Source organism: Notothenia rossii (genome assembly GCF_949606895.1).
Source record: "Notothenia rossii genome assembly, chromosome: 1".
Classification (NCBI taxonomy): Eukaryota; Metazoa; Chordata; class Actinopteri; order Perciformes; family Nototheniidae; genus Notothenia; species Notothenia rossii.
This window is the reverse complement of record NC_136912.1, coordinates 40,555,498-40,582,855: the sequence shown is the minus strand read 5'-3', so window position 1 is coordinate 40,582,855 and position 27,358 is coordinate 40,555,498. Positions and strand designations below refer to the sequence as shown.

General features: G+C 40.0%; 1 protein-coding gene across 1 annotated transcript in view; it reads left to right on the top strand.

Moving 5' to 3' along the window:
- Positions 1–443: 443 nt before the first annotated feature.
- Positions 444–27,358, top strand: part of LOC307016353 (uncharacterized protein) — a 40,477-nt gene continuing 13,562 nt past the window's right edge. The window contains exons 1-48 of the mRNA XM_079645411.1: positions 444–522; positions 5,320–5,408; positions 5,729–5,770; positions 7,111–7,887; positions 8,037–8,084; positions 10,475–10,528; positions 10,671–10,718; positions 10,883–11,047; positions 13,112–13,210; positions 13,410–13,475; positions 13,573–13,653; positions 13,991–14,041; positions 14,312–14,473; positions 14,570–14,650; positions 14,754–14,798; positions 15,820–15,942; positions 16,327–16,629; positions 16,753–16,803; positions 16,886–16,912; positions 17,005–17,031; positions 17,138–17,200; positions 17,297–17,401; positions 17,482–17,544; positions 17,654–17,689; positions 17,783–17,836; positions 17,997–18,068; positions 19,142–19,204; positions 19,405–19,476; positions 19,795–19,830; positions 19,938–20,054; positions 20,188–20,304; positions 20,423–20,503; positions 20,607–20,657; positions 20,769–20,831; positions 20,952–21,002; positions 21,180–21,206; positions 21,297–21,356; positions 21,606–21,677; positions 21,858–21,950; positions 22,159–22,275; positions 22,366–22,506; positions 22,605–22,700; positions 24,919–25,044; positions 25,138–25,203; positions 25,294–25,395; positions 25,495–25,635; positions 25,814–25,975; positions 26,105–26,251. Of these exons, the coding sequence (XP_079501537.1) occupies positions 5,330–5,408; positions 5,729–5,770; positions 7,111–7,887; positions 8,037–8,084; positions 10,475–10,528; positions 10,671–10,718; positions 10,883–11,047; positions 13,112–13,210; positions 13,410–13,475; positions 13,573–13,653; positions 13,991–14,041; positions 14,312–14,473; positions 14,570–14,650; positions 14,754–14,798; positions 15,820–15,942; positions 16,327–16,629; positions 16,753–16,803; positions 16,886–16,912; positions 17,005–17,031; positions 17,138–17,200; positions 17,297–17,401; positions 17,482–17,544; positions 17,654–17,689; positions 17,783–17,836; positions 17,997–18,068; positions 19,142–19,204; positions 19,405–19,476; positions 19,795–19,830; positions 19,938–20,054; positions 20,188–20,304; positions 20,423–20,503; positions 20,607–20,657; positions 20,769–20,831; positions 20,952–21,002; positions 21,180–21,206; positions 21,297–21,356; positions 21,606–21,677; positions 21,858–21,950; positions 22,159–22,275; positions 22,366–22,506; positions 22,605–22,700; positions 24,919–25,044; positions 25,138–25,203; positions 25,294–25,395; positions 25,495–25,635; positions 25,814–25,975; positions 26,105–26,251 (4,723 nt within the window). The 5' untranslated portion in view covers positions 444–522; positions 5,320–5,329. The remainder of the gene's footprint in view (positions 523–5,319; positions 5,409–5,728; positions 5,771–7,110; positions 7,888–8,036; positions 8,085–10,474; positions 10,529–10,670; positions 10,719–10,882; positions 11,048–13,111; positions 13,211–13,409; positions 13,476–13,572; positions 13,654–13,990; positions 14,042–14,311; positions 14,474–14,569; positions 14,651–14,753; positions 14,799–15,819; positions 15,943–16,326; positions 16,630–16,752; positions 16,804–16,885; positions 16,913–17,004; positions 17,032–17,137; positions 17,201–17,296; positions 17,402–17,481; positions 17,545–17,653; positions 17,690–17,782; positions 17,837–17,996; positions 18,069–19,141; positions 19,205–19,404; positions 19,477–19,794; positions 19,831–19,937; positions 20,055–20,187; positions 20,305–20,422; positions 20,504–20,606; positions 20,658–20,768; positions 20,832–20,951; positions 21,003–21,179; positions 21,207–21,296; positions 21,357–21,605; positions 21,678–21,857; positions 21,951–22,158; positions 22,276–22,365; positions 22,507–22,604; positions 22,701–24,918; positions 25,045–25,137; positions 25,204–25,293; positions 25,396–25,494; positions 25,636–25,813; positions 25,976–26,104; positions 26,252–27,358) is intronic.

Genomic DNA, 27,358 nt, shown 5'->3' with positions numbered 1-27,358 from the left:
AGAGGAAAGTGATTTGAACAAGCTTCACTTTTGCTTTCAAATGTTATCAGAATCAGAAACAGGTTTATTACCACGTACGAGGAATTTGACTTGATGTCGATATTCAGTGCCTTCAAAGTCAAGGTCACATTCATTTTATGTGAATGACTCACAAAGCACCTAATTTAATCCTCACACAAGTTGTAATTATAAAACAAAAGTAATTAGTAATGGACTGGTGCAACACATTGTTGAATCACTTTACAGTATACCAGGCTTGTACTCTTGCATTAAGAAGCCCAGGGCTGTTCTTTTCTCTCCTGTCTGTCAGTGTGTAACGGCCCCTTTCACTCTGTTGGAACTTGTCGGCTGAAGCTATGAGTCAGACAAAGCTAATATATAAAGTCTCGAGGCACATGCAAAGTCCCTGGCACTGCACGGTACACTGTGATGTGGTGAAGAACATACAACTGATAAGTGTTTTTCTGCAGGGGCACATACAGAAAAGAGGAGGGGGGATATTTCCGAACAAATTATCTAAAGGTAAGCGATGCTAACTATGTCTTTATATCCAGGATAGATGTGTTTGGTCAAATCACTAAAAATGCAATTGCTATAGCTGTTATCCATGGTATTATTAAGGCAAGGTATGTATATGGCACATTATAACCAAAAATCCATTCATAGTGCTTTACAGTAAAAGTAAACTGTAAAAGTGTTCAGAAAAGAACACATTCTGAAAAATACATTTAAATAAGTCTAAAAACATTAATTAGAAAGTCAGGAAAATCCCATTTCTGACACGATACAATGCAATAAGGCAGGTATAAAATACAAAACTAATAGTTGCTGAAAATAATAACATAAATCATAATAATAATAGTTGTAACTAGGGTTGCAAAATTCCGGGAATTTTCAAAGATGGAAACTTTCCACGGGAATAAACGGGAATTTATGGGAATTTTCTAAATGTAAGGTTGGCTCTTCATAGGGAACTTAAATATAGTTGGAGAAAGTATATTTTAGCATAATCTTGACTAAAACAAACAGATGTCATTCAAGTACACTTGAATATCCATGCCATAGCACACTGCTTACGGCATGGCTATTGAGACCACACAAAGGTTCGCAACAGGCTCACAAATGTGAGAGTGGAAAATCTGGTTGGCATTCGGGCAAACCTAAGGCTCTTTGAGCCTGACACAGAGCCATCCTCAACAAGGCTGGACAGTGACACTGCAGAGGAAGACTCAGAGTGTGATGTTGATGAGGCCCAGGAAGAGCCCATTGACTGAAAGGGTTTAGCAAAAATGCAGAGGATTGCTCGAAGGACGATTTGCATGTTTAATGGGACTTTTTGGAGGGAGAAGGGCTCTTTTCATTTAACATTTTGAATGGGACCTTTTGGATGGGGGGTGCATTTTTGTTCATTTTTTAATGAGTGGGGTTGGGGGGGGTGAGTAACATTTAACACAACATTCCTGTTTTCGTTCTTCAATGAGAAAAAATATTTGTTCAATAAAATAATTAAAACTTGTTCTGTTCTACGTAAAACTTTTTTTTTTTTAAATCAGTTGAAATGTAATGTTTTTTTGTTTAATTTTGCATCGAATATTTCCAAAATTCCCCAGCTTAACTTCCCATGGAAACTTTCCGCCCCTTTGCAACCCTAGTTGTAACTAACAGTAATAACTAGGGCCGGGACTCGATTAAAAATATGTATCTAATTCATTAGAGGTTTTGTAATTAATTAATCGAAATTAATCGCATTTTTAATCACATATAAATATTTGACCTGAGAACAGTGAGAAGCTATTTTTTTCACATGGATTTTAGTATACCATTGAATAATGACTGAATACATAAGCTTAAGCAACAAAACATTGTTTATTTTTTTCAAGGTGGTACTTAACCAAGACCAACAGAAAAGTGCAATTTTTGCCATAAAGTGTAGCAATAGCATATTTAGGAATATAGTACATTTCAGAGATTCAGGTAGCCTATAGGTAGGTAGACCTTCTGTAAACTATAACACTTTGTTTTTTAAGTAAAACACAATACTTTCAAGTACATTCAGAACATTGGAAATTAGAATTATTAGAAAACATCTCTCTGTTGCTTCAGAGGCCATAACAGACTTTGTTGATTTACCAACAGTTGATTTAAAAAATCTAATCAATTTCAGTCCAACTCTATCAATAACCTTGGCCAAAACAATAAACAGTTCAACATAAAGTGCCAGTTGCACCAACAACGTAATAAATAGTTCAACATAAAGTGTACCATTTAAAATAAAATAAAAAAAGTGCCAGTGATTGACCTCAATCCCTCCTATTCTTCCAATATCCTGATGAAAAATAAAATCTCTCTGTTGCATAGGCCACTGTTTGATCAACGCGAATTGGGTGTGGGTCCTTGTACTCCGAGTCGGGCTAACGTCCACGCTAGCTTCCACGCTAGCTGCTATATGCTTTGCATTGAGGTGATACTTGAGGCTTGATGTGCTGCGGTGATATGCGAATTCCTTTTTGCATAATTTGCAAACAACCATGCTCTTATTGACGCTTCCATCCGTCCGTTTTTTAAAACAAAATGTCCCATCCACGGGGCCAACCAAAGCGGTCTCATCAGCTTCTTCGTTCATGTTTGACAATTGTTCACTGTGGTTTGTTGTTGTCTGAAGTCAGGAACCTTAGTTGGTGCTCCAATATAATCGGTACCCCTGAAACTCATCCAGTGAGAAACGTTCCGCGGTGCAAAAATAAGTGCGATTAAAATGCGTTAATTTTTTTAACGCGTTAATTTTTGTTTAATTAATTAATCTTAATTAACGCGTTAAAGTCCCGGCCCTAGTAATAACAATAATATAGTATTAAAACATGTTGCTTGCATAAATGTAGCATGAATAATAGAAACAAAGATTGTCTGTAAAGTGTAAAAGAATGTAACTTTGACAAAATGGCTTATGTCTTTTCAGATTTAGAGCAACTTTTATACACACAATATGATGATAAAAAATCATGCAACTGGAGGAATGCAAGTGGGTTATGTGTAAAATGTTTGTAGACTGCAGTGTCAGCTGCATGAAATACAGTTATTGCGTTTGCAGCAAATATTAAATCATCTTTTCACATTACTGTCTCCTCGGTCGAGATGTGATGTTTGTTCTACAGTTACCTGTAATGTAAATGTAAACTATGCTTGTAATGCAATGCAAATATTTCCTGTGTAATGATAAATGTGGGCTGTACATGTTTTTTCCCATTCATCTACCAAATAACTATTATTGTTTTTTCCTGCTGTAGCTTCATGTGGGTGCAGGCGGTGTGGGTTGGTTTGTGGGTGTTATTTTACAGAATTGCTGGGGGGCTTCACCCTTTACAGCTAAACACCCCAGACCCCCCCTGTCAGATTAAGCAATTATTTTTCATAAAGACAAGTTCAGGCACAATATTGCTTTCATATGACATGCGACATTTAACAAGGGAACATTCCAGTTTATCAAAAGGCCTGTGTTTTAGCTTTATGGACTTTGTGAGTGTTTGGGTCACAACATTTAAATAAATCAATATATGAAAAATATTCCTTTTAACAGCAGTAAATATTAAAAAATAGGAATACACAATTTCTTACCATTGTAATGGCAAAACAATTCTTAAAACTATAAAATAAATATTAGATCAGATTACAGACATATAGAAAAGTAATCGAAAGTAAAAGTAGTCATTATGAAGAATAATATATATGATATGTTTTACAATAATTATCATTGAAGTGTTATCAAAGCTGGTAAAGGTATAGCTAGTTTTAATGTCTTTGTAAAACTACTCATTAAAGTAATGCAGGGCAGCTTGTAAATTTACTCCAGGTGGAACTAAAGTCTGATTTAAGAGTTGATTATATTTCACATCATTCATCCACATCTGTAAAGTAACTAGAGGTGTTAAATAAATGTAGTGGAGTAAAAGTACATGATTTACCAATTAAGTACAAAATTGTACTTGAGTAAATGTACTTACAGTAGTGACTTTACATCACTAGATGTAGTGGTACACTGTGTACACTATATACCTACTCTTAATGTTCATTTTGCCATAGTACTGTAAAATTGCACACAGATATTCATTGGAATTGACAATAACTACCAACTAGTTAGTTAGTTAGTAAGCTCCAGTTGCTAGTTCTAAACACAACTTTCTGACTGTTATAAATGCACTGCATTGTGCCTGACATTTCTGCTGAATGCTGTTTTTTTAATCAAAACAAAGTAACGGTAAAGACATTAACCAAGGAACAGTGCAATTTAAACAGCCCTACTGTGGCCAAGGAACCATTATGGGATCCTGCTAAATGCTCAAATGTATTGTAAAGTAGCACAAGTGAAGAAGAGGTATACATGCAGTGGAATATTTTCCTAAAGTTTCTTTAGCTCACATTAGCCACCATCATTTACTGGTCGATCAGTTAGGCTGCAGCATCAATATCCCTGGATATAATAAACTGAAAAACTTGTTATTGCTTATAAAAAGGTACAAGTTCTTCTTTTGTGATTATGTTATAAGAAAAGTATAATATATATGTATTAGCATAATTTTTGACGTTTCATGACTTCCTTTTCTCGACCATTGCAGTTTTTTAGCAGAAATGTAAAGCCATCATGTGTAAAATATCGAGATCTTGAGGAAATATGGCGTCCTCTAGTCTAGAGGGAGTATGAGTAATTACACTGTAGCTCACTGCTGTTCACCCTAACCCCGGCCATACACAAACATGGGGGACACTGAGATACATTCAACCCAAAACACGTTAAAACAAGTTATTATCAAATGTTTCATTTTGTTTTGTTGCTGTTATCTGACTATACTTGTGAACTCTTTTATATACAATTATTTATTTCTGCTGATCAAAGATTTAAGTTCCATTTCCTGCAGCTACAACTGAAACCTCATACCATTTTAGCTAAGGTTCTGTAGTAATCTTCCTTTTTACTGTAGGTCCTTTCTGTTCAAAGGAAAGCCACATTCATCAAGTGAGCACCAACCTTCGCCCTTTCTATACAGCACCTGGTGAACCCTTTAAATCAATGGCATGTTTGTTTCTAAAGAGCCCTTTCCACAGGGGACATCGATACAAAGGAAAGAAATATAACCGCATTCATGAAATGATATGACTTAGGGAAGGACTGGGTGTGCATATACTGCCTCAGGGTATGGTTTAATGTCATGTAAAACCACCTTTTCATGCTCATAGTCTTTGATATTAAACACAGCATAACATTCAGTCAAAAAACGTTGTATATAGCATAAACCATCTTGTTTTTTGTTGTCTTTTTTGCAACAGATAGCGTTGGATGGACAATCTAAAAACATTCACGTCTGTCGGCTCTGGTGGAGGTGGGGTTGGCGGAGATGTTGGAGGAAGTAGCAAAGGTAAAATCTGAGAGGTGTAGGCCTTCTATGCGGCATAAACTTTCTTTATTTTGTATTTTCAACAAATTTATTATAACCTAACACAGGCTTAAATTAGCTGTAGAATGTCTTACTGTATGTTGGAGGACCAATAATTACACACAATGAGGTGTGTGTCTCAGAATTTTGGGTCGAAAAATATCTTATAACATGCTGTAGTTTCTCAAAAAAAAAGACTAGTTCCAATGAGAACAGTTCAGAGTGAACACTTCAAATGCCAAATCAAAAACATAACTTTTCGTAATTATTTATGATTAACCATTCTTTTATTTTGTTTACAGTGGTCACAAAATCAGTGACGACTACTAGACTGACATCGCAAAGTAAGCTGTGCCTTTCTTCGCATCTATCAAACACGATTTATACATGATTTATACACATATTGAACTTTTAGATTATACACTGAATTGATTATTCATTGTAATAAAAGATAGATTGTACAGTTATAGCTACACTCAACACTTTCTTATGTTACGAATTTACCAAAATTACTGTTTTTTTGTTATGTGAAAGGGGGGAAACCAAAAGAAAACGATCACTAAGCAGTCCATCCCAATTAGCTTTATTGGATTTTAAGTGTCTTTTAGGTTATTTTCTTTTAGTTTTTCCGGCTCTAACAGTTCAGTCTCACATCTCTTGTTGGCTTTGTTTCAAGATGCAGCAGGTGACTTTAATCAAGTTTAAAAAAACAAAACCTATCTATGATACTTTCTAGACAAAATAATCAGCTAGCTTGTGAACATTTGGCGGATCCTTTAGCAGCTAGCTTGTTTACATTTTGATGATCTTTTTGCAGAGCTTGTGAACATTTAGCTGAACATTTAGCAGAGCTTGTGGACGTTTGGCTGATCTTTTAGCAGCTAGCTTGTTTATATTTAGCTTATCATTTAGCAGCTAGCTTGTGAACATTTATCTGATCATTTAGCTGCTAGCTTGTGAAAATGTGGCTGATCAATTAGCCTGACATATTTCTTTGTGTTAAATAGAAACTAAATCTGAGCTAAAGCTAGATTACATTTGATACATTTGGTAGCCAAAATCAAAATGTTGCATCTGCAGGATGTGTAAATAACCAATGTATTGCTTCAAGCTATACAGGTTGATCATAATGAAGCTATGTTTACAGATTGTTTTGCTGCCTACTTGTGGCCAAAACACTATAACAATACATGTATGCAGCTTTAATGTACCTTGTGGTTTGCCACTAGAAAGAGCTAGAGGCCTCCAAGCCTCTTAGCAAACAGCTTATTATTTTTATTAGACATTAAATGTCATTACCTCCTTCAGCAGAAAGGATGTTATGTGCGTGTCAATCAATCTTATAAGAGTGGAAGGATGTCATGGTTGAGAGTAATAGGGCATGTTCAGTCATGCCAGGCAAGCAGATGCTTACTTTAGGAATGTTCTTTTATGAAACCACCAAAAAAAAAGAAGAATAGTAGAATTTTCGAATATATGGGCTTTGCCTGTGCAGTCTTGTATTTTAAACTGGATTAAGGCAAATAATAAATTAACCATCCTTAGCCCCTGCAGACTTCTGAGTGCTTGATGATGCATTTGATAAGATCTAACCTTTTAGAGCTGAGATGAAAACCCAATGTACTATTTATGATGAAGTGGCAACTCATCTCTTCCAATTTTTTGATTTCCTGTCTTCTCCCAGAGGATCTCTCTATGAGTGCAGGAGAGTCAGGTGAGAAAGCTGCATCAGGAAGCTCCGGAGGAATCCTGATCGCATCCAGCAGCTACAACGCCGCTGGCTCAGGTGGATACGGCTCTAGTGGAACAAGCAGCTCAGGCCGGATCACATCCAGCAGCTCCAATGTCACCAGCTCAGGTGGATACGGCTCTGGCGGGACAAATAACTCAGGGTTAATCACATCCAGCAGCTCCAATGCAGCCAGCACCGGTGGATATGCTTCTGGAGAAACAAGCAGTTCAGTCCTGACCACATCCAGCAGCTCCAGCGCTGCCAGCTCCATTGGGTACGGCTCGGGCGGAATAAGCAGCTCAGGCTTGACCACCTCTGCCAGCTCCAATGCCACCAGCTCCGGTGGATACGGAACCAGCAAGGCCACAGGAGGCATCAGTGTCACTACTCTAGGGGCATCCTGTGCTGTATCCTCAGGGGTTGGAAGTTCAGTGACTTCAGGGGGCTCAGGGTCAGCAACAAAGGGAGCTGCTGGAGCGGTGGGGTTCAGGGCCACTGGAAAGGGATCCTCTGGCATGTCTTTTGGTTTCGTGAGTGGGGGCAGAGATGGAAAAAGAGACGGGGGTCTGGGAGCTGTCACAGTTTCAACAGTGACGAAGAACAGTTACAGTTCAGGAGGGTCTGGGGAGGCAAAGAGAGGATCGTCATCAGCAGTCACTTATTCACCTGTTCCAAAAGAGAAGAAGGGCACTACCACCATGGCAGCAGCTGTCTCAGATGTCTTCTATGGTTAGTCAAAAGTCAAGGGTCAATAAATGAATGCTGCTTTACTGAACTGTTGGTTTGTTTTCGCATTGTTTGTTGTTTGAAACAAGGCCCTCACATAACTACTTCTGGAAGAAGGATAATATGGTCAATTTTCTCTTGTTATGTTTCAGAAAGTTCAAGCACAAACTCCTCTCCAGAGTACAAAAGGAAGGAGTACGGTAAGGTTCACTTAATTAAGCCCCGAGCCGGTTTTTCAGGCCTCAGGCTCGAAAATGACATTCCCAGAACAAATGACCATAACTTGACTTCTAAAACGGGTAAATTAATCATCTTTTTCCTCAAAGCAATGATAAACCTGTGAGTTGGATTTAGAAAAGTCAGAATCAATATAGAATCTTTTTATTTTAAAGTAAATTCAGATTGAACATAGTAAAACAATGTAAATTATAGTGTCCGTCCAAATGAAAACATTACTTATAGTGAAAACCACCCTTGAATGATGGGATAGTAGACTAAAAGCTTTAGGAATCCAAACTATAACAAATAATAAGTACCCTTTATCAAGATTGATGCAAAACAAGTGACATTTGAGCTTTTTAGAGAGGTTTAGCAAAAACAAAACACTTCTGGGGTCATTTGGGTGGATTTTCAATATCTCTGGCCCCCCTTGGTCGATTTTGACGATTGATACCTCTTTTAACCGTTAGAGCCAATAGAATAGAGGGGAAGTTCCTAAATCCAACGAAACATTACCCATTGGTGAATGAGTTATGCGTAGCCAGAATGCCCAAAACCGGAAGCTGTCATACACTCTGGTAGCTATATAGCAACTATATAGGAAAACTCCGTTATTGAGATAAATATGAAGATGGATTATCAGTAATCATTTCAGACACATTGGATTAACCTATGGATTAACCTTAAGCAGCACTTTTATCGTTTTAATGCCATTGAACACAACTTTTTATCAGAAACAGCAAAAGGTAAGACATTTCTCCCGTGTTTGCTCTGTAAAGCTACCTTGTGTGATGTCTGGGTTTGCTTCCCCTGTCGCGAGTTCTGATTGCTCAGTGATGATACTTGTATTTCTGGAATCTGTGGAATCTCAGTTTGCTAATCGATATCTTGTTTGTGCAGATACAATAAGTAATAAGGGTATTTTACCTTGAGTTCTGTGCTAAGTGCGCTCAGGGCTAATTCAGAGCCTTTGTTATTACCCTTGTGTTTCGTTAAGCTAAGAATTGTTTACCTGTTCTACACCGCCCCTCCCCCCCGATAACGGGGGAATAACGCGTCATCTGCAGGAAACAGCGTCTGAGGGCATCTTAATATTCAATAAACTATGAATGTTTTATATTCATGTAACGGGAAGAATCTCAGCTAACTGATTTTTTTTTAATCCCACAGAGCCAACGCTCTGCCTCTGAATCAGCCACGAGCAAAAAAAGGCATTACTGCACAGAAACTCACTCATAACACCCTTATTACTTATCATAGCTGCACCTCCAACCCATCGATTAGCACCGTGAGAAGACACAGAATCGATACCTATACATTATCACTCCATGATAACAACTTGCGAAGATATTAACAAGAAGAGACATCAAAACATGTGGCGCTAGGTAGCTAAAAACGGCAAAATAGCTTACCTTTGTCGTTGTCTGGTCAAAAGTGGTCTTCAATGGCATTAAAACGTTAAAAACGCTGCTGAAGGTTAATCCATAGGTTAATCCAATGTGTCTGTGTCCATTTGAAATGATTTCTGATAATCCATAAGCAATAAACCTGCTTTTCCGTTTCCAGATGTCAGAGCGAGAGATAGGTTTGCTCTCATGCAAAACTGTGTGCACATAGCTCTCATTTCTCAATGGTAAGGTGTGTGTATATGTGGAAATTTCCCTTCGATTCTATTGGCTCTCACGGTCAAAAAGAGATGTCAATCACCAAAATCGACCGATGGGTTCCAGAGAAACGGTAAAAACGGCCATTCCCACCCACATTTTTTTTTGTTGCTAAACTTCTCTAAAAAGGTAAAATGTCACTTGTTTTCCATCAATCTTGATACAGAGTACTTATTATATGTTTTAATTTCGGATTCCTAAAGCTTTTAGTCTACCTTACCATCATCCAAGGGTGGTTTTCACTATAAGTAAAAATGAAATTTTGGACGGACACTATAATTTACAGTTTTTTACTATTTTCAATCTGAAGTTTCTTTAAAATGAAAAACATCTGTATTGATTCTGACTTTTCTACATCCAACTCACAGGTTTATCATTACTTTGAGAAAAAAGATTATTAATTTTCCCATTTTAGAAGTGTAGTTATGGCCATTTGTTCTGGAAATGTCATTTTCGAGCCTGAGACCTGAAAAACAGGCTCAGTGCTTAACAGGTTAATATTGCCTGATAGCTGAGTTTCTTCCCATTTAGTGGGTATGACACATTCATAGTTTGTTAAATGTTGAGGAGCCCTCAGACGCTGTTTCTTGCAAGATGTTACGTTTTGCCCCCAGTACCGGGGGCATGGGACTTAACTGGTACCTCAGGAGCTTGGGAATGTGAAGATGTATTCAAAATGTCAATCACTTCATCTGTTTTTCTTTCAGGCACTTCAAGTCTAGCTTCTAGCTCTGCCACCAGAGGGAGAACTCAGAGCAGAGGTACACTGGCTGCTATGGCACATTAGTTCATAAAACATGCATAAAAATACACATTAATACAATTTCGTCCTCCAATTTACAGATTATGAAATTGCATTAAAGTGCCAATGATTTTAGATCTACAACTGTTCTCTTTGTCTAGAGAGTGAAATCAGAGCAAGACTTCAGAGTGCTTCTCCTCCAGCAAGTTGTGAGTATGACTCTTTACTGTCATGCATATCCAATTTCTGATTCTAGAGAATGTCTTTATGACAGAACAATGTACTCAAGAAATATATATTAAATTGTGTGTATAATGAAACTAGGCACAGGTTGGTTGTCTGTTTGAGGCTCACTGTTAGCTCGGCTGTACAGGGACGGAGCTGGATGATGTGAAGCGCCTGCTGAGAGGAAACCGCTCCACCAGCACCAGCCCCACCCGCTCCCCCAACAACACGCTGCCTATCCCCAAGAAGGCCAGCGTTGAAACTAGGACCATGTCTGACAGCGCCACCACAGGTTCAGCCAATCAGATGCCAGGTTTGTTATCTTTGAAGGGCTATTGTGTAGGGTTGAGTGTCATCTAGTGGTCAGGCTGCACGTTGCAACCAAATGAATACCATATTTCTGAAGAGGACCCGCTTACTATGAAGATAGAGAGGCTCCTTCTCAGTTAACAATAATAATGTCAGTTATTTTCGGGTGATTCATTTCTGCCAATATATCCCTCTTAATCCGTCACAGTAGACCTTGAAAAATTCTAATAAAATGTTTGAAAACTTATTTAGCTGGGTTTGAGAATTGCCTAAAGTGCTTCTGCTTTGGACCAGAGATGAGAGCCGTTTATTTCCTTTACAAGTGTTGTTGACTGTCACAAGATGATTTCAAGGCTAGGATATAAACACAATAATAGCATTCAGGAAAAGCAGAACACTAAGGTTCAATCAAAATAAATGTTGCTTTAACATAGTAAGCATAAATACGGAGCCCTGGAGGGTTCATAGAGAGAAAAATAAATAAAACGTGGCCACGTTTTACTAAAGCGTGCGCACGAGTTACTAAAGCGTGCGCACGAGTTACTAAAGCGTGCGCACGAGTTACTAAAGCGTGCTTACGAGTTAATAAAGCGTGGCCTCGTTTTGTGTGTGTGCGCGCGCACGTGTGTGTGTGTGTGTGTGTGTGTGTGTGTTTGTGTGGGGTGGGGGGCGGCATTTGTTTATGATAGTATCGTTCGTTCCGGTGTACTCCGGCATGACTATCACATCGAGATTAAGATTAAACGAATTTCTTTCACTTGGGAATACACATATAACTATGGAGAACCAGATTTGTGTAAATTACTGTTCGTGGTCATTTGAAAACAAATGCCGGTGGTGTCGGACACACACAAACACACCGAGCACGCACACAGAGCGGAGCTGAGCGTGCGTGCACACACACACACACACACACACACACACACACACACACACACACACACACACACACACACACACACACACACACACACACACACACACACACACCATGCGCCCCGGTGACAGGACATCTCCTTCATAAAACGAGGCGGAATACTCTGGTAGTTCGATGTGTGTATAGGTGTGTGTGGTTAAACGTAGCAGCCTCGATCTCTATTCAGCGGTTCTAATGAAGGGAAACACAATGAAGTAAACAGTAAAAGGCACAGCTCTTTGCAGCTGGTGCTGCTCTTCTCAGATTCTGCTGAGTTACACGTTACTGCCTCCAGAGCCCTGTACTACAGAGCCAGTTCAACAGACCCTGGATATGTTCGATTTACCCGGCTTAACTAGCCCTAACAAACGCAATGTCGATAAGCGGTCCTGCGAAGCTGGTTATCAACTCAGTAAATCAACCAGGGTTTCTCTGACCGGCTGAGAGCGCGTTCACGTGAAAGGGACGGGGTTAGCAACATTTGACCAATCACAAACATGGAGACGCGTGCTGACAGCGCAGTGTCATACTTCATGAATGAATAGTGTAAATAGCGAATCCTGCTTCGTAGTACAGGCCACTGGTGCCGCAGAGATTTCATAAAGTGAAGGAGGTTTTCCTTCTATAAAACAGCTGTGGGCAGCAGATACTGTGAGTCACGGACAGGAATCCCTCAATATAAATAAAACAAGGCCAAGCTTTATTAACTCGTGCGCACGCTTTAGTAACTCGTGCGCACGCTTTAGTAACTCGTGCGCACGCTTTAGTAAAACGTGGCCACGTTTTATTTATTTTTCTCTCTATGAACCCTCCAGGGCTCCGTACATAAACAAAGCCATCAATAACTATAAACCATGTTAACGACTTACTCAAAGAATGCATCAAACTGTCCACGGATGAGGTGAGCACATGTGAGGAGAGCACATGTGACGCAGCATGCTGCTTCAGACACAGGAAGGAGGCTGAACAGGGCTGATGAACGCCTTCAATTAGTTCAGGTGTGGCCTGGTAGGTGGAAACTAAGCCCCGCCTCCCTCAAGAGAGTCAAGACCATAGACAGGAGGGTTTTCAACACAATTCATACAAATTATCTTTTTTTATATTCATTTTTAGTAAATGTTCTACATTCCTCTTTTTTCTTTTTCCTACCAGAGCCCTATGGCAGCATTTGGTCCGGAGGTGGGAGCAGTGGCTACGGTTACAACACTAACCCCAATAACCTGTCGGCTACCTCCACCCTTTACTCATCAGGTCAGTCTAATAAAATCCGCCACCTGTTGCTACACTTTAGCAGAGTTAAACTATGTGATTTATTACATAAATAGACTTGACCTGGTGTCCAATATTCATTGGTCTATGTAAGATGGTAGTTATAGGTGAATAAGGCATGCATTTATGCTTTAGGTTTTAGCCAACTGTGATATATGTGCGATGTTTTCTGTCTGTGCAGGAGTTCAGAACAACCTGACCCTCAGCTCCCCATCGATGAACGGTGGACTCTCTGCTGGCAGCACTGGTAATTCTCTTCCTGTCATGTCAAAGCCCACTGTGGTTTCACATCCTGAGCTGAGCACTGACAGTAGATACATATGTTGTTTCTCTCTCTATCTCAGTTCCTATGTATGGTCTTCAGAATAACCTGGCCACTACCAGCCCCATGGCCTTCTCTGCCACTGGAGCCAACACACAAACAGGTAAAGTAGGGATTTCCTTCTAATTGTCATAACCAGATAATATTGTACTGCCATGGATGGATTACTGAACAGGCCTACCACCCACAGGCCCAGGGGCCTTCATCTACAAAAAGAAACCTCAAATAGCCATGTCAATATTGAATCTTTGAATTACATCATGTGAGTTTCATAAAAAACTGTTGTATTAGCAAACAAAATGATTTCACAAAATACCACTCTTATAAGGAAACATAGCAGAGAGTCTCAGAAAAAAACAATGTGTTCTATATGCTTTATTATTAGAACATTTTTGAGCAAACCCGTTTTACTTTTTACCGTGCCTGTTGTCTCCTCACAGTTTATGGTGTCCAGAAAAATGTGTCTGGTACTGTAATCGGCACAACCACAGGTGAGGGTGTTTAAAAATTGCTTTGTCTTTATGAAACAGAGTTTACCCCCTTTTGTTTGACCAAACACCCCCTTAACATAATTATACTGTACATTAAATTCATTCAGAGTATAGTAAATACAATGATTTAGTATTAGGCATAGGAAAGTGACTATAATTGTTTTTTGTTTGTTTCTAAATCACATTACATAATGAATCACATAATTCAGAATGTCTGCACTCAATAGGCCATCATATGAGTTTTAATGGTTGTTTCTTTGTTAATCACAGTGAGACCCAGCAGTCCCATTAATGATGAGAGCCCAGGCAAAGACTTTAAGTTTGTGCTGATAGAGAAGGAGAATGCTCCCGTGAAGAAGGAGACGGAGCGGCTGGTCATGACCAAAGACACAGGGAAGCAGTTCATGTCTACTGCACATGCTACTACTTCTGGTAATACTAAAAACTTAGTACTGATATATTAAAAAATCACCAAAGATGATAATTCTTCCTCTGTATTAAAACTGATAATGTACTGTTGTATTTTAGCGTTCTTCTCTGGGGACTCCCTACAGAGAGAGAAACAGAAGTTATCATCCAGCACAATGGAGGAAGGAACAGATACTAAATGTAGACAACAAGACTTATTGTCCTCATGATTCATCACATACATTATATCTGTTGCTCGGCATGTAATTGTTTCCAATGTTTTTCATTTGTTTTCTTTTTAAAGCGGCAACCCTAAAAGTGGTCACAAAAGACAAAGCCACCTACGCAGGTACTGTAAAAAATCTCACTTTAACTTTCTTTCTATATGGAAGATTACCTAATAATATTTTTTAAAGATCAAACATGATGTAGGTTGAATGTTTAGATACGGAAAAAAATGTTCATTGTAGAAAATACGAGTTGATGAGAAGATACAACTCTGACATCTGTAGGCTATGGTGGCTGAGAGGTGCAATCGACAATTACAAAGTGTGAATCACTTTAACAAAGCTTGAGACAAATTTACATTTTATAAAACAAATTTACATTTTATAAAAACACAATTACATTTTGTTTTTTTTATTACATTAGCGAAAGACTTTTACCAAAGAAAAAACGATTTAACATTAACAAAAACAAATTAACAAGATGAGAAACACTTTTACAAAGCTAGAGACAGATTAACATTTTATAAAACAAAATTACATTAGCGAAACACTTTTACAAGAACTGAGACAAATGTAAAAGGCCAGAAACACTTTAACATTTGCCGAAACACTTTAACAAACTAGAGAATCAAACCGGAAAGGGAATGCCCATCATACCAGAAGTGACGTGCAAGTGATTGACACAAACTTAAGTTTGTTTTGGCTGATAGACCGCCGGTACCTATGGACGGTATGAGTGTGTTTATGGTCATTAAACATGTTTTGTCCGTTCTGTGGAAACCACCTGACATGGTTTTTGCTCATCGATATACTTTCTCGAAACTCAATAATTAACATCTTATTTGTATAACATGTGCAGAAACTGAAAGTGTAAAGACAACTATGTCTTGGCTAATGTCTAGCTAATCTGTTCCTGGCTTAGCTTTACACTTAAATTAATATAAGAGTTTTATCGATAATCTCATCTAACTCTCGCAAAAAAGCAGAAATTAATTTATGCAAATATAAGATACAATAAGGGACCTACTGTATAAGCTTAGAAAATGTTGATAACTAATTATTACATATTTTACTAAAGGGTCTGGTCTTCCAGAAACAATACAAAGAGGACAGAAAATGTGAACCTGTGTGTCTGTTTCTCAGAGATCAGAGAGAGTGACTCGGTCTTCAGCTTCTGCTCCTGCTGCAGCTGGTGGAAGTGGCTGCTGGGCCTCCTGCTCAGCCTGCTCCTCCTCCTCGGCGTCCTCTTTGGACTCATCGCTTTGGGTAAGATGTGCATTCTCTCTTTGCATGACCTCCATGCGTGTCAGTCAAAACCATTTACATATCTGTCGTGGCTTCCGTCCTTATTTTTCTACCAAGCCACTAGACGCCTTAAACTGACATTTTTTACTAGTTTTCTTTCCTTTATATTTGTGTTACTTACAGTTGATGAGTTGCTTGGCCTCCAATGGTGGGATGATATTATACCATGGGTTTGCTCAAAATAAAATAACAAACTTTTACACATTCAACAAAGAAAAGAGGCCTTTACAATAGTCAAAACAAAGAGGCAAAACTCAAATAAAATTACGACGATTAGGTGGCCTTTCTTATGAAAAGAAAATACTGGCTCTAACAATATCAATAATCATCTCTCTGGCCTCACAGGTGAACAAGTGAAACGCCTGCAGAACCGTGTCGAAGCTCTGGAAGCCATCACTGGCACGGCCTCAGCCAGGTCCAGCCGCCTCTCGGCCGCCTCTGGCATCAACATCATCGACCCGCTGGACTCCACGTACATCGAGAGGAGTTCTGCTGGGTCTACCCTGACCCGCTCTGACAATGGGATCAACCTGGGGGCAACTCGGCCTGCAGTAGGCGCTGGGAGTGGGCCAGGGCAAGACAGTGCCGCCCTGCAGAGAACCGTGCAGCATCTGGTCAGGACTGAACTCCGCTCTGATGCTCTGAGAGGTACAGAAATATAACACACTAATCAGTTATATTACCAACAAATCATCCCCTGTGTCAGTGAAACAACTTCTTTTTCATATACTGTATATTGATTCACATTAAAAAAAGTTTTTCTATTTTCAGATTCACTTGCATACTCACTAAAAGGGCAGAGAGGAGACCCAGGACCTAAAGGCATGTTTGCACAAATTATTAAGTCATTTGGAAATGTATCTTTTGTTGATATCCATCATAAAGGCTAGCTGTTTCTTCACAGGTGATCCAGGGATGCTTGGACAAAAAGGTAAGCTACTGAGAAAATGTCATGAATTCTTAACTTCAGCAATAGGTGATATTCATTAAGCTGTATAATGGCTTTAACTCCGGCTTTTGCAGGTGACGGTGGCTTTCCTGGCCTGCCAGGTGAGACTGAAAACTAATGTGTTGTAGCTATTTCCTTGTGACAAACTCACTGCTTGATCCTGTTTACTCATATATCTTGTTCTATTCATATATCTTGTCTCTATAGGCCCTCCTGGGCAGTTAGGGCACCCCGGACAGGATGGACCGAGGGGACCAAAGGGAAGTGCAGGTAGCGTTCATTTTAGATTGTTGACTTGGTCCTTTGAGAACAAAAAACACTGGCAATAAGAACACATGGGCTGAGTCTCTCCTAATTTGTGACCAGGTGAACAAGGTTCTGAGGGTCCACCAGGCCAGAGGGGCCGGGATGGACCAATGGGCTCCCGCGGAGAGGCTGGACCATCAGGTTTGGGAGAGAAAGGAGACAGAGGTAGGTCATTTTTTGTTGAATTATCGCAAGTTACTCTTTGGGTTCAATCTTTGATAATAACAAGACCTGGGTTTTGGCAGGAACTCAAGGCGAGGCGGGACGTCCCGGTCTTGCTGGCCCTTCTGGTCCTGTGGGGCCAAAAGGTAAGGTCATAAGTCATAGAAGGATCACATTTAAAGACAATAGCACTGTTATTGCATATGTTAGACCATGTACAAATCACTTCAACATGAATTTCTTTGTTTGATTTAGGTTCTACAGGAGAGCAGGGTATCCATGGAATTCCAGGTAAAAACTCTAGTTCCACATGGATATTTGATTTTATCTGTTAAATCCTAAGAGTGGCAGTCATGTGTTGAATCTATAATCATTTGTGTGCAGGTGCCCCAGGTCCAAAGGGTTTCCAGGGTGAAGCAGGAGCCCCAGGAGCGCCTGGTACCTTTTAGAGTTACATAAGATGATGAAGTGATGGTGTCTTTGCATGAGATTAATAGATAATTTAACTGCAGTATTAATCAATATTATACTGTATGTAATAATTGAGTTCAGACCGACTTTTTTAGAGCGCCTTTGACACGTATTGTTTTTAATGCAGGTGATCGAGGAACACCGGGTATATCAGGAATCAAAGGTGACCCAGGAGAGAGGGGTGCACGTGGAATATCAGGTGTGTTAATGAATATTCACAATCACGAATAAAGATTCAAACAGCAGCTATTGCTTTTAAAAGAGCCCTCATAACTTTGTTTTCTGATGTTCTATTTAAATCCAAACACAATTGGTTCAAAAGCAATGTATGTGCTTTTTGCACAGAATACATGTTATTTCAAATTTGTTTAGCTTTAAAGTATTAGTATGTTCCGATAAAAAAAATGTATCTTGTGTCAACAGAATTTGAAACCTATTAATTACTGTATCTTACAAAGGAAATGTTCATTTAAAACGCAATATAATTAAATCTTCCTTAAAACCATGCTACGGTCTAAATCTTGTTATCAATGACACCGGTGGCCAATAAACTGTAGACAGCATCCAGTTGCTCACGAATGCTCGCACTCTGTAGGTACAATCCCAACCCAGTCTCACGGCATTTCGTGTTATAGTCACAAAATTAATCTATTGATTCGTGTTAACCAACACGATTTCCCCATTTTTTTCGTGTCACACAGAACGATTTTAAAAGCAATGTAAATAATAACAAATTAGAAGGAAAAAATATAGATTTCAGGATTCTGACACAGAATGATTTTAGAAGCAATGTATTTCTATTGGTAGTATGTTTCGTGCCTGCACCAAATAATAACAATTTAGAAGGAAAAAAGATTTATAAAATACAGATTTCAATATTCTGAGGCTCTGAGCCCCATTTATTTTCCTCGCGGACTGCAAAAAAAGTCAGACATTATACGATTTAAAATAAAAACAATAATCGTGGCTTGATATTGAGTAAGAAAATGTTTTCATGAACCACACAACTTCCGGTCTTCCAAGACCCGACCAGACGTGTTGCAGACACAAAACACACTACCAATAGAAATACATTGCTTTTAAAATCGTTCTGTGTGACACGAAAAAAAGGGGAAAATCGTGTTGGTGAACACGAATCAATAGATTAAATGTTGTGACTATAACACGAAATGCCGTGAGACTGAGTTGTAATAGTTACATAAAGTAGGCCTACCTTTAACCGTAAGTAAAACTAACATTCTGTATTTGATATTTTTACATTTATTGTTAAAGGTGAACCAGGACAACCTGGACCACAAGGCCCTGGAGGACCAAAGGGATCTAAAGGAAGTGGAGGTGAGAAGAGGGATTTTCAAATACATTAATGAGATGACAAGATTGGAGGGAAATATATTGTATTATCCTCACCAGCTGAGTTATTCTGTATTCACCAACTACCATTACATTCTATCATGGCTGCCAGAAAAAAGTCCAAGAATATCTAGAGTTGTTCTTGAGGTAGATATTGAGATGTAATCAAGACTCTCCCTATACAGGTGAAGCAGGCTTAAATGGACTTCCTGGTGCTAGAGGACAACCTGGAATTCCTGGAGATGTTGGTCCCAGAGGTACTAGCACACATTTTTATGCACAATTCAACTGAGATCAGAAGGTAAATTGCTAATTTATGACGCAATTAGTTTTTTTATTGGGGTACAAATGACACCTGTTTATGAGAGTCAAGATAAACACTTAAACTAGCACACAGGCAGGCACGCATTCACAACCTTTTTTTTAATCAGCACAAGCATAAAAAAGAAATGGCTGCAAAATGTCCTTGCCAACACTCCCGGGAACTAAGAACCTCATCAAACATCCAACTATTGACACAATGTATCTATAAAAGGAAGTTTCATCATGTGATGGAATATAACACTGTCTTTCAGGTGAACCAGGAGCACCTGGTAAAATCATTGCTTCAGGTAAGAACAGCGGCAAAGTAATACTTACTAATTAGACATTCGATTTAAACCTTAGGAAAACTCAAAATCTTGTAAATTGTAACTGGTCTCTTGCATTTTGTTTCTAGCTGGCTCTAATGCTGTTGCAATCCCAGGACCACCAGGACCTTCCGGACCTCCAGGTCCTGCTGGAACCCATGGTCTGTCTGGTCCCATCGGCCCGGCTGGTCTCCCAGGACGACCCGGTAAATCCAAACTCTCTGCCGATGTTAAGAGTCAAAATGTTTTTCGATGGGTCAAAAGCTGACAGATGGATGGCAGATACATAAAACATGTTGACTTTTATTTTTTTGACGGTACATTGATATCATAATTTAGGAACTAAGGGAGATCAAGGAGATCAAGGAGATAAAGGACATAAGGGAGATAAGGGAGAGCAAGGGAAACCTGGCGAGCCTGGGACTGTCACACGTTCAGAAACCCCCGGAACCGACAGTGAGTATATACGTCTTTAATGTTTTACCTTTGCACTATTTAGTGGGATTATCAAAAATAACAGTGGGATTGGCAGTAATATGGGCACCTTCACCATCAATGTTTTCATTTCTAACAGAACCTTCCTCAGCTGCTAGCCTGCCTGGCCCACCAGGTCCTCCAGGGCATGCTGGAGCAACTGGTCCTCCAGGTCCTTCTGGTAAGTGAAAGGCTATTTGTAAGATATGAGGGCCTTTCCCAATGATCAGGATTGGTGCTTAGTTGAAATGAATGATTATTCAAATAATGTAACTCTTGTTTAGGTGAGGGTAAACAGGGTCCTCCTGGACGCAGGGGTCCTGCAGGAGAGCCAGGTAAAAAGTGTCTTTCATTATGCAGACAAACAAATAGATTACCAGATCTTCAGCATAAAGTACAATGTAAACAGTGTCAACATAAAACGTTTTTTTGTGCTTTCTTCCCAGGAGTTGGTCTTCCTGGATCTCCAGGAGATAAAGGAGAGCCGGGCAGTTTTGTTCCTACCTCAGGTTGGTGGAAGAAATCTAATTTCAGATGCTTTATACATCCTAAGACACATGGACATGTGTTATGTTTAGCCCCTACTTTACTAGCTTAGCCTGTTTGATGTGTTCTTTTGTTTGTCTTAGGAACCTTTTTTGCTGGACCACCAGGACCCCCGGGCCCACTGGGTCCATCAGGTATGTTGGGTAAATGAAATGCTTCTGAAAACAGAAGTCTCTTACAAACATGTGGATAGGACAGCATGTATAATGGATTCACACATATGAAAATGTACAAAACTAATTGGAGAATGAGGCAGGTCTGATATTCTGATTCACAGCAATGTTCTGTTATCGTATCGTTTCTGACTCTAGGTGACCGAGGACCAGAAGGGTTCCAAGGTAAGGAATTAAAAAAGATTGCATGCATAGTCTCTATAAAGTATAGACTTTTAAAACAAACATATCTTAATGTACTGGTGATTATTTCAGGAGAACCAGGTCAACCAGGACTCCCAGGGAGTCCAGGAAGTGCAGGGAAACCAGGTCATGGTATGTGAACAACTTTTGGACCATAGGCTTGTTGAAAAGAAGATGACCAAGAAAGGGTTTGCAAAATAGATGGCAAGCTATAATTCATGCAAAGATTTCCACCTACCATACATTTTCCAGCATTATCAGATACATTTTGTGGCTTTCAAAAACCAGGTGGTGTTCAAACGTTATGAAAATATTCCGTCGGTCAACATTCCTTGTCAAAGCTGTTTAACCTGATGTTAAACTAGTGTTTTGGTTTTCCAGGTCAGCCTGGACCTAAGGGACCTGAGGGTCCACCAGGCCCCGAGGGGCCAGAGGGGATCGATGGAAATAAAGGTACACTAAGCCAAATATTTTAACTATTTTATACATCATACCTCAAATATATTGATCTATAGCATTACCTTTACATTTTCATACATCATGCAGTCATTTGACCTGGAGTTGCATTTTTTTTCTTTTTCAATTGCAATTTTTTTCTTGACATTTTATTGTGGATTGGTGTTGTCATCCCAGGACCACCTGGACCACCTGGACTATCTGGTTCGCCTGGAAGAGATGGAAGTGGACCAACAGATGTGGGTCCGTACCTTGCAGAGTACCTTCAGAGTAAGTCATCTTCTTGTAAAATAATTGCATTTACTTATCATCTTCATATTGGATGCTTAACTTTTTCACCCCAACTTATCTTGGATGAACTGCATCTTAAAGTTCTTTGAAAGCTACTTTGAATAATTAAACCGTGTTAATATTAATATTTTTTTCTTCTTCTTTTTTAGTCTGACATTTTATTTGAGTGATCTTGTTGTCATTTCAGGTAGCTCATTCAGTCCAGGCGCCCCAGGGCCACCTGGATCACCAGGTGCTCCTGGAAGAGATGGAACTGTATCTGGATCACCTGATGTGGGCCAGTACATTGCAGAGTACATTCAGAGTGAGATATTTATTCATGTTACACTAAGATTGTAGGAAACAGAGTGCAACGTCCATTGATCTACATGTGAAACCTTGTGTTGACATGCAGGTGATGGGATCAGGCAGTACCTGGCAGGATCCCCTGGGCCTCCTGGGCCTCCTGGGCCTCCTGGTGGTCCAGGGTCTTCAGGTTATACAGGGGACGGGCTGGTCGATGATGTGGCAAACAGAGTGATAGCCTACGTCCAGAGTATGACCAATTGCATTCAAATGTGACCTCTATTGTCTGTTAACCCACGGTATTTCTAACAGTAGTGAAAACGTATGTAAAATGGTTCTCCTTTCTAGGCCAAGGTAGAGGATATGACAGTAGTCCTGGCCCTCCTGGTCCTCCAGGTCCTCCTGGCTCCATCTCTATCAATGATGTCATCGACGTGTTACAACGTAAGTCTCATTTGAGGGTGGTTTAAATCCCCAATTGTATTGCAGATGGCAGAAATTATTATTTAAATGGCATTCAAGAGGTTTATTACACTGCATATGTGAAGTGGACGTAGTCGGAGTTACTTGAGCTATTAGTTATAAGCCATAAACAGGGAGAACACTAGAGATTTATCAATAATAAGGTAGTCTTGATCTAATGCAGAAGCCTTTTATTGTATACTTTAATCTGGGACCAATATTGACAAATGAACACGCTCTACAAAATAATTCGTAAGATGTCACCTATTAGGCAAAATGCATAATCCGCCCACAGCCCTATCGTCCCCTATCAGAAACGTTGCTATCAGAAACAATGCGCGACGTGTTTTCAGTAATATTGTCTGTTTTTACATAAGCAAGCATCGTTAACACTCAGAGCTAACGCTGTACTGGAGAGAATATGTGTAAAGAAGCAGGACATAAAAAGGTACTCACCTTGTGGAAAACCGGCAAGAGAAGAAGCATTTGAGCTCCATACTGTTTTAGAAATAATCCTTGATGTGGTTTGGAACATAATACGGCGTTTAATCACGGCAGCGTTTAGCTGAGTTTCAGCCAAGGATGTATAATAAGAACTGGATACAGCGTCGGGGTCTCGTTCTTTCCTATGAGAGCTGCTCATTGGCGCATGAGGACAAAATGGCCCAACTTTTGAGAGAGCAAAACATCACAGATTACCCGTCATGCCTGGCTGTCAGAGCAGAAGAACCTGTTTCTGCGCTCATCGAGCATGCGCCCCTTAAGCCCCTCCCCCTGAGCTCCCACTCTCGGCTCACTAGAATGAATGGAGAGAGAAAATAAATCTTTTTTTAGTGCATTTTACAACTTTAAAGGTCCCATGTCATGGCCATTTCTACTGATCATAATTCCATTGTTGAGGTCTACTAAAATAGATTTATATTGTGCAATTTTCCAAACTCACATTGGTTTCTCATTCAGCATCTCTGTAAAGTATGTGTATTCAACGGTATTCACTCTCTGTCCTAAACGGCTTGTTGGAGCTCCTGCCCCCCCCCCCTCAATGTGAGCCCAGTGTGCTCTGATTGGTCGGGACGTTGCGAGGCTCGCTGCTCAGTGAGCTGGCTTACTGGTGTGGTTTCCGGGTCGGCGATACAGCGGGACAGCGCGAAACTCATCCTGAGCACACACAAACACTCACAGCCGAAGTACAAACAATAAGTGTGGCTTGATATTGAGTAAGAAAAAGGTTTATAAACGCTGTGAGAATGGGTCTGCGGAGATCATTTCTCCGCGATCCCAACTCGTCTATTACCAACCAGGGAGCTCAATGCAAGTCAATGGGACTCCCTGTTAGTTGAAAATGTACGCTAAAGGTCCTGGTGTGTGAGGAGCTCCGCGGATTGGTCCATTTTGGTTCCCGGAAGAAAAAAAAATGGAAAAAGAGAAAATCTCCAACGAGGCGTTCTGGGGCAGCATAGACAGGTCTTTTCTGTGTTAGAGTTTTACTCGCTACAGGGTGTACTTTGAGGGTTTGTGACTCTGCAAACCATTCACATGCATAAAAACCTTCATAACACACAAGGGGACGGGTAATAACCAGAAAAGCATGACATGGGACCTTTAAGGACCAAATGATTGTAATAAGGGCTATAAAATAGTTCATACTGGGTAGTTTATTTAGTTTAAAATAAATTATCTGCTGATTTACAGACGTCACATTTACAGACTTTCCCCATGTTAGTCAATGGGAAAAGTCTTCCTGGACCCAGTTACGTCACGGACTGATACGGAAATTGTAGTACCGCCGTTTGGACACAACACATTTTTTCCTCAGAGTCCGGAACACTTCCTGGGGGCTTGGTTTCAGCTGGTAGACAGCCTTCTCTTCACAGAGCTCACTGCTTGCAGGCACGCTCCAAAGGGGCGTTGCCAGCAGCAGCTTGGTTCCATTTAAAGCTACAGACCCAGAATCAGCACTTTTGTAAGAGGTCTGAAATAGAGGGGTCCAAAATAAAACGAATACCCTCTCTTGGTATTCAACAATACTACAATAATAATAATAATAATAATCTAAACGAAAACACATAATTATATCTCAGTCCGTTTTTCACAGATATTAATAAATATTGACTTTCGTCTCGACACTCACTGAGGAACAATCAGCAGCTCTTTAGAGCGTAGCCTGGAAAATATTTGCCAAAATGTTATTTGTGTCCAGGAGAGGACGTGAGGAGATATGTTGCTGGTACCCCCGGTCCACCAGGACCCCCTGGTGCTCCGGGCCACGGCAGCTACGGAATCAACACCCAGGAGGTGGCTGAACGTGTTCTCACCCTACTGAATGGTGAGCGTTTGATGTAACTGCAGGTTTACATTTAAGAGGTGTTATGATGAAAGACCCTGACTTTGATTGAATGTGGATCATGTCTGTCTCTAGATAGGCAGGTGTTAGGTGTCCCCGGACCCCCTGGAACCCCTGGGCTACCTGGAGACTCATACCCAGGTAAGAAACACAATAAGAACCCATAGTCATTCAATTTACTAGTTCTCTGAAGTGAATGGATGTTCATTTTATTTTTCCAACTTCAATCAGTTGTGGGTCCTCAAGGGCCTCCAGGTGTCCCTGGTATCCCTGGTAGAGACGGTCCACCTGGACCACCAGGATTTAGTAACAACATTCGTGACTACCTGCACAGTAAGTCTGAGTAACAACATTAGTTCAAGCTATTTATGTGGGATGCATCTGAGTAATTCACATTTTTTCTGCCTCTACATCTGTACCATTATACCAAAGGTGTGGAGTTTAGAGGTTTACCAGGTCCCCCCGGTCCCCCTGGACCAGAGGCTCCCCCTAGTGGTCTACACGGACTGGTTTCCTTTGCTGAGTATGCAAACAGAGAACCACCCACAGCAGAACAACAACAATACATCAACAGTGAGTTTAAAAGAATACTCACTCAAAACATACATGAGATTAATTAAGAGTACAATCTTTACATAGACCTCAACATAAATGTTACTTCATAAAGCTATCTTCATCAAAGTCACATATTGTGACCCAATGTTTGCTGAGTCATTGCTCCTTATGCAATCATGTTATACTGTATTATCAGGTGATGGTATGAGAGGAACTACGTTCGGACTTCCTGGTGCACCAGGCCCTCCTGGACCCCCAGGACACAAGGGAGAGCCAGGCGAATCTGGCACAAGGGACAGCATCCTGGATACTGGTGACTACTCCAGCATGGCTGTCAAAGTAACTGATTACATAAAATGTAAGTGATTTAGAGGAAGTTTAGTGTAAACCTCATCACTAAATGGTCAATACCTGAACCTTGCTTTTAATATAATACCATTTAATAGTTACCTGAGCGCTACTGAACTCTACTGTCCCCTTCATGCAGCCCACGGTCTGCTCCGCGGTGTTGCTGGAAACTCTGAACGTTTTGTTCAAGGACCTCCAGGACCTCCTGGACTTCCTGGAATGCCTGGACAAAGCCAATTGGCTAGCTCCCGTGAAAATATCATGGATGTTGTGGAATACATCAAATGTAAGTCGATATGAGCTTTATGTGCTTTTGTTTTAAAAAGCCAGTAGCTTTTAAGAAATAATTGTACTGAGAAGTACCAAAAAAGGTAGCTGAATCTAGCAAGACAATGGCCAAGTAGGCAACACTGTCTTCCGCTATCCACACGACTGTCACAGGATGTATTGAACATTTTAGGTCCCAAACACAGAACATAAGGAAAGCCGGTATATATAGCTAAAGGTGTGATTAAGAAGATGTAAAGCTGGCAGGCAAAAACACAAGGGCAGCAGGGTTATTACACACCAACCCAGTCTCACAGCATTTCGTGTTATATTCACAACATTTAATCTATTGATTAGTGTTCACCAACACGATTTTCCGCATTTTTTTCGTGTCACACAGAACAATTTTAAAAGCAATATATTTCTATTGGTAGTATGTTTCGTGCCTGCACCACGTCTTTTTGTCTGGTCGGGTCTTGGAAGACCGGAAGCTGTGTGGTTCATAAAAACATGTTCTTACTCAATATCAAGCCATGATTATTGTTTTTATTTTAAATCGTATAATGTCTGACTTTTTTTGCAGTCCGTGAGGAAAATAAATGGGGCTCAGAGCCTCAGAATACTGAAATCTATATTTTTTAAATCTTTTTTTCCTTCTAATTTGTTATTATTTTCGAAATAACACAATGTTATTTACTCAACAGTAACGCACAATTATCCTTTTTTTTATTTATTTGTTTAATTCTATAATCTCTGGCTTTTTTGGCGTCCGTCAGGAACTGAATTTCAAAATAAAATAACCAGAAACATAGGTTCCTTCTCACTTCGGTTAAATGGATTCCTTGCGTCACTCACTTGCGTCGTTTCCCTGTGACTAGTCCCTCCAACCAGGGAAGCATGGAGAGACGCAAGGAAACCACGAGAAGCAGAGAAAATGAGTTTTAAGAGCAATGGGACGTCCTTTAAACATTATTTTCCTGACTAACCCCCTGGCTTAAAGCCTCAATAAATATTGCAAATAATAATGGACTTATTGGACAGCCTTGTCTGGTCCCTCTTTCCAGGCCGAAAGATGCTGATATGTCCCCATTTATTTTTAGTTTTGCCCTTGGGTCATTATAAAGTG